Below are 9,802 nucleotides of genomic sequence, written 5' to 3'. Positions count from 1 at the left end.
GTTGATTATGCAGTCACCTATGATGATCTCTTTCTGGGTGTCCTTCTGTGTGGTGTTGAACAACTGGGTGGCCCTGGGGGACAAAGGACCTCCATAGCATGTCTGTCTTGCATGGGAATGCACAGAATCTGTAGCTAGCGGCTTCTCAGGGCAGTCATGGGTGAGCGGTTAGGGCGTCAGACTTGCATCCCAGAGGTTGCCGGTTCGACTCCCGACCCGCCAGGTTGGTGGGGGGAGTAATCAACCAGTACTCTCCCCCATCCTCCTCCATGACTGAGGTACCCTGAGCATGGTACCGTCCCACCGCACTGCTCCCCATGGGGCGCCACTGAGGGCTGCCCCCTTGCACGGGTGAGGCATAAATGCAATTTCGTTGTGTGCAGTGTGCAGTGTTCACTTGAGTGCTGTGTCACAATGACAATGGGAGTTGGAGTTTCCCAATGGGCTTTCACTTTCACTTTCACTCTGGTTGTACAAGACTGGGTTCAGGGGGCGATTGTAATTGTTCATTATTGAGTCGAGTCTGCCGAGTGTCCTCTTCTCAGCAGTGGTAGTGAGAGCTACAGTTCTGTGCCAACCACAGACCTCACGAACTTGTCAAGGCGACCATCATCTCTATTCCGGATGCTGCCTCCCCAGCATGCCACAGCATAGGAAAGTACACTATAGCCATGACAGACTGGTAGAACATCTGCAGTCTGCAGGTATGTTGCAGACATTGAAGGATCTCAGCTTCCTTAGAAAGTAAACACTGCTTTGGCCCATCTTGCAGTGCTTTGTGAGTTAGCAGACCAGTCCAGTTTATTGTCCAGATGTTGGTGGGGGGAGCAATTAACCAGCGCTCTCCTCATCCTCCTCCACGACTGAGGTACCAGCATGGTACCGTTCCGCAGCACTGCTCCCTTGGGGCGCCATTGGCAGAGGCGATTCTAGTGTCAGGTGGGGCCCCAAGCTAAAATGCAAAATAACGAACATTTGAACCAAAATCCCCACTACTGTGATAAAGTGTGGGCTGTTATCCACTATCTAGGGGCTTGGTGGCCCCAAAGCGGTTGCCTGCCTTGCCTGGTGGCAAGATGCTCCTCTGGCCATTGGGGGCTGCCCCCTTGCACAGGTGAGGCATAAAATGCAATTTCGTTGTGTGGAGTGTGCAGTGAACACTTGTGTGATGTGGAGTGCTGATGACAATGGGAGTTGGAGTTTCCCAGGTGGACTTTCATTTTCACTTCATCTGCAGTTCATTTTCAAGGGGCGAGTAGTAATAGCAAGATTTCAACACCAGGTGTCACTATTCGATTTGTATTGGTTGTCCGTATGGTGCGGTTAGCCTGCACCGAAATTGAATGGACAAGGAAGGAAGGGGATGGATGGCTGGAAGGAGGAATTGCTTGGTTGAGTTTGCTGTTGGCTGGCGTTGCCCTGGATATTTGGAAGATCTCTAAATGTGAATCGGTTCATTGGCGTTGGGACACAAGGACGCAGGAGACGAACAACTGAAGACAACAAGAATTGGATAGGACAGGACTTACTTATTGTCAGTGTGGTTTTTTTAAAACATTTATTTTTACTAGAGATCTCCAACGAGGGAATCTAGGTGATCAACAGGACACGGGGAAGAGGAAAGGGGACCTTATTGGACTGCCATTTAATTTAGGAGCATAGGAGTTCTATTTGACTACAAGACTAGGCACTACTTAATTTGTTTGGGGGAACTTAAAATGCTATTCAATATGAAGAAGTGGCGGCACTACCGATCTACATAAACGCCGCTGCTCTCACAACAATAGGCAGCAAGCTAACAACCAATGTAGCAAGCTAGCTATCTTTGCACTACGTCATCGTCGTCTCCCCACCGCCAAAGAATTGGTGCCTACTGCCTACCAATCTTAATTGCACGAAAACCGTGGTGGTGTTATTGAAGGGGTTGCTTGCCAAGACGGACCGTGACATTTGGTGTGTGCAGTCGACCGGTAAAAATGGAACAGTGCGCGTTGAATTAAAACACCAGGTACACAGGAATCCTCTGGCTTTCTAAACCGTGTTCGGTTGGTGAGAGGTAGGACGAGGCAAGCTATTAACTTTACATCTGAATTAGCCAACAATGTGAATTAGCTAATGCTAGATTTATTCCTCCTGTTCTTGTCCACTGCTGTATGGACCGGGCATGTCCTTTTAAAGATTCTACCACAGGATTGTTTCTCGCCTTGATGCCTTCTGAACAGTAACCTAAAACAGAAACATTGTATTTTCTGCCACAACGAGAAGTGTTGCAATTATGTCCTCCGAATTCCAATCGCAAGACTTGACACGCGCCTGAATCTGCACGTTTCCCAGCGCGGAACTAGTGCTGAACAACATAACACCGGACTGAACACCTACCCCAGCTTCCCAGCTGGTCCATTTTTTCGGAGTCGGTGTCTTTTTCGGCAAAATCATTATGGCAGCCGTCGTCAACTATTCCCCTCCTTGGTGGGTCAATTTGCTGCATAGAATCCCTCACTTCAACCTACAGTTTGAGCCAATAAGCAGTGATTTTCGACCCGAAGATTCTTCATACCAACAGGTAAATTAAATGTCTATTTCCACTTATTCCTTTCCTCCTTAGGCCTATTCGTTTTAAAGTAATTGTGTTGCTGTTACAGTGTTCTCTGGTAACTAATACTACACATTCGTTTGTGTTGATGTGGATTGTGGATTCATATATCAGCTCCTGTAAATATCTGTTGGTGTCATCTTAGTAGGCATATTTGATTAGACCTTTTGGGGAAATGGGGACATATTGCGTAGCCTTCATCATGGCATATGCTTAACCATCATGTGATGGGGTATTGCACACATCTCTTATTAATATAGCACTGTAATTGGGGTTGTGCCTCACATGTATTTTTCAGTTATGTGTCTATAGTAGATGGAGAACACGGAATTATATTTAAGATTACAGGTTGTGCATGGGCATTTTAAGTGCATGGCATTGCCACATTGTGGTGCCTACCTGTGCCAACAGTCAGGTGTTTGGTCACCAAGACTTTATAGTCAGCAGTGCACCCCAAAATGCTAGTAAGATGGGACCTGGAATGTGCATACGTCTTAACAATGTCGTGTGATAAAGAGTGAGGTTTGGTTTGTGTGCATGTAAACAGCCAGAGACAAATTTGATGAAAGATCCCAGACATGGAGGTATAGTATAGCCTCTTCAAGTCTTGTATTTACCGTTCCAGTCACATGTGTTGCAGAGTTAAAGGTGAGACTTGATGCAATTAAAGAAGTGTTATCCAGTCACAGTTTCTCATGCCCGAAAGTAAGTAGTAGGCTAAATAGCCTAACACACAGCATGATGTTGCTTGCCTGGTGGCATTATAGTGAATATCCTATCTGCAGGTCCTAAGAACTCAGGCATATAACTTGAAATCATTTGTGAGATAGAAGACTACATTTAACATTTGCTTTTAACTCTGAAGCAGTAATTTCAGGCATTGAATTAGGCCTATGTCTTGCCTTCACCCTCTGGGCCTATCCTTGTGAATTCAGTGAACTCACTTTAACGTGCTCATTTTAAATGCCCCCTCTGATTAGTGCTGACTATTGCAAAACTGTGATCTGTTTGTTTAATTGTGCAACGTATCAGCTGTGTCCAGGCGTCCTCTCTGCCCCCTGTTCGTAAAAAGGAAACATTGCAGTGCCTTGTTCAGTGTTGTGGAGGGCACGTGTGAACTACCCAGGGCCAAACACAGCTGCTAGTTACAACTGGGTTTTAATTACTGGACCCAATGGGAAGAGCCACAGCATGCTTTGTGTAGGTTCAAAGCCTAAGTTGTTGAGACCCTCTAAATAGCCAAGCCTCTAGGAGAATGGTGTGAAATTTCTCAAAAGGTGGCCTCTGAGTCTCTGTACCCAATAATTGACCCCGAGCTGGGTGTTTCAGTTTAATTGAATCAATTATCTCACCCAACATTTAGAAAATGAAAACGATGAGCGCAGCACAAAAGGCACAAGAAGAGCACAGTGAGGCTCCTCAATCACAAAGGCTGAAGATAGTGAGTGAGTGGGTGGGTGCCTGTGGTGGTGGGTGTGGGCTCTCTGTTGTGCTCGGAGTCTGTGATGCTATCACCATCATCACCGCCTCCACCGTACCGCCACAGGGATGATGCAGCCAGAACAGAAATACCGTGGGCAGGCAGGCTTCAGCTGGCCTACTCACTGGCACTCGGCACGCCAACCGAGAGATAGGAAGCACACTCCGCCAACGCCTTCCTTACTTGGCTGCGTGATGCCTCAGACAGTCCCTATCAGTTGTAACGCACCATGTGTCCTCCTTTTGGATTGTGATTAAAAAAATGCCTTCTTTTTGCATAACTTCTTTGAGAAAACCACAATGGCGTTGAAATCAGAAGCTGTGCGCCCCCTGGCTGATCCAAAATTGCAGCTATTGTGTCATACCAATATTTTTTTGCAAGCATAAAGAAAGGTGCTTCTTCCCGATTAATAAAATAAAAAAAGGTAGAGAATCATTGTGCTATGTAGGCTAAGTTTTCAAGCCTGACCAACAGGCCCAGTGCCCTTTGGTGGAATGTTGTTAAGCTCATTGTTTGACCTCTGTGCACGCTTGTGGTATTTTATGCCTTGGCTGATGGGGAAGCCTAGTGTGAAGGGCTAAACTTGAGCTACTTAGTAACGGTGACCCCTCCTGCTGTAGCTTAACCTTGGATCCACTCAGATTTAAGAACCTCTAACCCCAAATATAGGCCAGTCTCAGGCCATGCTGCTCAGGGTGGCATACCAGAAGGACCAGCCGACATGCTGGTGTTGGAACCAGAAGGAGATGAAATCTCAGCCTGGTGTGCCCCTTTTCAAACCTTGGAATTTGCTCTGAACAGCTTGTTGTTCACCCTCAAATCACCCACAAATCACTAAAAGGAACTGGGTTCACAACAACAAACTTGATATTTCTGTCCCTCTCCAACCTGGGGTCACTGCAAGGACGAAAGAGCAGCCTGACATTTGTGTGTCCCTGAGCCATTGAGTCTGGAAATCGACGGCAACACTTTGTAGCTCACATCCCTACAACGGATAATTTTTGTCTGCCTTCAGTTGGCATTGTTGATGCCAAGTTGTAGATTGCTGATCTGGATCTACACATTAGGCCTATTGACTATGCTCGCTGCGGACCAAACATTCATTGTGATTATGGGAGATCTTCTCTCTGCCAGCGACTATTATTTTTCTTGTAGTGGGCAGGTTTTTTTTTTTTGTGCGGGCGCCGGGCAGGGTATGCCAGTAAGTAATTAGGTGCTGTGAGGCAAAGATTAGGGCTGGTAAGCTGAGGCTCCACTTCTTAATTATGTCTCAGATGCCCTTGCAATGTCCCCCTTGGTTTCCCAATATCCTCTCTCTTTTTTTTTAAAGCGTAATTTGTCTTCTAACACTTCTCATTTTGAACATTATCAAATTTTGATTGGCCTCTCTCTTCAACATCTTGAGGTGACAAGCCAGCCTGCACAACACAATGCCCCTCTCGGGTGTTTGTGTTTTCATGCACATCGCCTGCCTTCTACTTGGCTTGTGCTGGGTTCTGAACCCTGGAGGACTAATGTGGCATGGTCTGCACAGCTGATGCAGGTAGGGCTGGGCGATATGGAAAAAAAAACAATATCACGATATGGATTACTTTACACGATTTAGCACAATTACATACGTTTTCAGTTATTCTCTTTATTTGCTCTTTATATTTTCATGTCGCAAAACAACCTTTCTTTAAAATGGATCTTTTTATTCTTATATACAGTTACATTAACTTATAGTGTGTATTGTGACAACATGAAATGTAATTAAATGATATTCAGTTGTATAAAATTGATAAAATTACTATCACGATATAAACAATATAGGAGAAAGGTCACAATATACACTTTTCTATCATGATAAGCGATATATGACTTATCGTCATATTGCCCAGCCCTAGATGCAGGCATGTGGTGGTGGAGGCGGAGGATGGTAGGGCAGGCCTGACTGTTGGCTGCATGTGTGGCACGCTGTCTCCAAACAAAGCACTGTCGGGAAAACAAACTTAATATCAGGTCAGCAAGTCAAGGGTTAAGTAGCCTTGGTGCACACCATACACTAGACGAGTGTAGAGCCCCCGTTGAGAAACAGTACACTAGGCCCTTGATGTGCTAAATCAATGAACTTTACCCAATTTTCTCTTTTTTTGGCTAAAATCCCAGCTCACCCCTTTCTTTGTCTAAGGAATAATCATTAAACCTTTAGATGTGCCAGTTTATCATGTTTTCCTGTCCTGATGATACTACCTCAGTTTATCCTGATACCAGTGAGCCCATTGAAGTCGAGGAGTGAGAAGATGTCGCCAATAAGCTGTGAACACAACACTGACGACTTTTCTCATTTTCACACTTTCTTTTGGGGGTTTTAGAGACAAGACACCCAGTCACCCCCTTCCCAAACCCCCACTCTTGCCGTCTTTGTGAAGACTGGCCTTGCCAAGGCCAAAACTGTGAGAAGTCTGAGGGGACAATGCAGCTTTGAGCAGGGCAAGAGATGGGGACAAAAGCCAAGTGTCAAGTTTTTTTCTTCTTCTTGGGAAGGGGTTGGAGGAGTGGGGGTGGGTGGTGGGGCAAACAGTCAACAGTGAGTGAGAAGCAATGCGTGGATTGAGGACTGAGGGTGAGGTGGAGTAGGGGAGAGGCGTTATGTGTTGTTGCTGTCCTGTTGCCATGATTGATGAAGCCGGCGCGGTTCTCGGGTGGCTATGAACAGACAAACACAGGGTTGAGGCGGTGGCCCGGGTTCGGCTGGGCGGGCGGTAGCGAAAAGTGCAGACGGGACAGCAGGGGTGAGCGCACCGAGCCTCCACAGGTCACAGGGTCTGGCTAGACAACAGGGCCAGAGGGAAGGGAACGAAAGGACAGGCAGGCAGGCGGGTGGGTAGGTGGAATGCCTGGGGCTTTTGGCTGGTCATCGCTCCTGACAGACCTCCCAAAACAAGAAAAAATTCCCGTCATAACAAAGCCTACATCAGACTGAAGGAGTCTGTTGCCCCTGTGAAGCTCCCTGGCTTGATCCTGAACACTTATATTTTTGGAACTTCAAGTTTATTATGGATGTATTAAAATGGTTCCAAATAGCTTCTGCAGTGGTCGGTTTCAATGAAATAGTATCTGGCTGTGTAACTTAGTATCAATGAACCGTTTGTGCTTATGATATTGAGCCAATTTTGATTGAGAAAGTAGATGGAATTTAAATAAGTTCTTTCATACTTGTATCTCTATCTACTGGTGCTTCTTGAGGCTTCCGCATGACTTGTCAGGCCCTTCTCTGTGGGATGTTCTGTGACGGTCAGGGTCACTCCACGGGATTCCTCTTCGTGCCTTTGTGCTGCTATCCATCTCATGCCATTCAGTTGACAATCCCATGTCTTTGGAGACACAGATTAGTTTGCGGGACCTGTTGCCCCTAATAGGATTGATGAGTACTCTCTCGTGCTCACTGCTGTTCATCAACATGGAGTAAAGTTTTACACTGAGCGACGGGACATAACAGGGGGTTTAACACCAGAGTGGGGGTTGACTTTTACACATCTCTTTCTAAAATTGTTTCGCTGATTAATCAAGAAGCAGCTTGTCTATAGACAATGGCCTCCTCAACCCTTCTTGTGACCCACTGGTGTAACATGTGGGTGTAAGATCGCTTTGTTTTGTCTGAAAATATTCAGTTTCACATTCTAGAAGGGGGAAAACACATGAAGGGAGCTCTTGTTTCTGCATTCGTTTTGTTACTCCCACCTATCTGTAATTCCCCTTGGCTGCCAGAATAGTGCAGAGCCGCTTGTTATGCTGGTCGCAAGGGTTAACATGCACCAACGCGTAGGGCAGGCCAACAGGCTTTCCCACACCCACAGCCTTTTTCTCTTTCTCTCTCTCTCGCTCTCTCATGACTGCAATGTGGGGGAGGTTTGGGAACAGTTTGGTTACTCTCAAGATTAGATGCTAGGCGTTAGACTAGAGGTTGGGTAAGGGGTGCTGGGCTTACGGATGTGGTGAACATCCGCCTTTTCCGCCACTGTCCTTTCCTTGACACTAAGATAAGGACAAAAAGCTCACCGGATACTTTTGATTATATTCCATCTTACTTTTCCACCATATAGAATGTTTGGTCTCCAAGGAACATCAATTTCTGTGTTCCATACTGCTGTCCACCACAAGCTGTTCCAACTAATTATTTTTTCCCTCTCTGTTCCTCTGCTGTTCTTAGCATGTTTATGGCCCTCTTTTGTAAGTAATTGAGGGAGAAGAGTAGGGGTGTATTAGTTGATAACTTATGTATCGATCCTACAGCCGATGATTGAATCGCTGCCTTAAGAAATCGATATCAAATCGATATCAAATCGTATCGTCGTGGAGGCTGTGATTTACACCCCTAGAGAAGAGTCCGCTAATTGTAATGTAATGTTATTAAATCCAGGTAGGGCAGATTTCAAGGATTGTGGTTGTTAAGCGGGAGGGCCCATTAATTTGTTTTTTCTGGCAGGTTTCTCCGGGCTTTGACACAAACTGACAAGTGCCTGTTGTCAGCTGGCCAGAGAGGAAGCTCTGACTGTTTTGCTCAGTGGTGCTTCGTCTTGCCAGTAAGCCAGTCGCTTCGTCAGACCATTTGGTGTGCTTTGCCAACTTGAGCGAGAGGAATGTTTTGGGTAGACACGTCCAAAGTTTCCTACCCCTCTACATTGCTGTTTCAATTGAGGAAGTTTGTCTGCGATAAAGAGGATCATGGTATCTCACTCTCAGTAGGCCCTACATTACTGTGCTGTATGACTCCACAACATTCCAAAGGTTTTGCAGTATGTATGTAATGGCTTAGCTGCACTTGATGCCTTCCCCCACAAGCACTGCCTAATCATTGGCAGTGATGTAGCAGTAATAGACAAAGCGGAAAGACCCATTTATGCCTGAAACGCCTGCAAAAAACGCCTTTTTAAACCCCTAAGCCATTTTTTGAAAAAGGTACAGTCAGCCCATAATAACCTAAACATCTCAGTCCATGAAGCACATAAAACATGAAGTAGGCCCTTGTCTTGCATTAGAACTTTTGTTCAGCTCGAACATCCCAACATTTTTCATAAAACAAAATCTCATGAGCCTTAAAGGGACACTGTGCAGGAAATGGTCAAAAAATGTACTGCAACTATGCTGCTCATTAAAACTAGGCTCCCTATTGCCAAATTGATCTTTACATGAAAGTTTACTAAGTAATAAACAAATATTAACTAGTATGGTCCAATTACAGTCATTTTTGCAGCTAAAAATGGCTATTTTAGGAAATTCAAAATGGCGGACCATGGAGAAGATCCCCCTTTTCATGTATTAAAAAAGTGCCATTTTTCCAGTCATAATGAATACTTAGAATTTGATGGTGGTGGTAAGTATTCATGAAAAAGGTAAAATTAGTGAATGGGCAGCATTAATTCTGGAAATGAACAACTAAAAATCTCACACAGTGTCCCTTTTAAAGTTTTGTCATGCAGCGCCTAATGCTAGGTTCAATGTTGCGCTACGCAGCATCTGACATAAATGGGTTACGGTGTCTATTTTAATAGCTTATTGCATTTTGAGTTGCATGGCTATTGTCACATTCACAACACCTTCCTACACCCACTGCACAGTAGGCTATTTCCATGTCTTCCCCCTAGTCTTTTATGACTGGCTAAGGAGTGTGTGTGGTCTTTTTCCCCCCTGACAGCAGATATCTTCAAAGACTTTGCTGCCCCTGTGTCTGTGTCTGCTGTGTGTTT

At 45.4% G+C, this 9,802-nt stretch overlaps 1 protein-coding gene across 1 annotated transcript in view; it reads left to right on the top strand.

Moving 5' to 3' along the window:
- Window positions 1-1,367: 1,367 nt before the first annotated feature.
- The window catches only part of ttyh3a (tweety family member 3a), a 105,363-nt gene continuing 96,928 nt past the window's right edge, over window positions 1,368-9,802 (top strand). Inside the window, exon 1 of the mRNA XM_063185328.1 lies at window positions 1,368-2,563. Coding sequence (XP_063041398.1) covers window positions 2,438-2,563 — 126 coding nt within the window. The 5' untranslated portion in view covers window positions 1,368-2,437. The remainder of the gene's footprint in view (window positions 2,564-9,802) is intronic.

The sequence above is a fragment of the Engraulis encrasicolus genome, chromosome 2 (genome assembly GCF_034702125.1).
Source record: "Engraulis encrasicolus isolate BLACKSEA-1 chromosome 2, IST_EnEncr_1.0, whole genome shotgun sequence".
Classification (NCBI taxonomy): Eukaryota; Metazoa; Chordata; class Actinopteri; order Clupeiformes; family Engraulidae; genus Engraulis; species Engraulis encrasicolus.
Note: the sequence above shows the minus strand (reverse complement) of the source record. Positions and strands in the feature narration are given on the sequence as shown.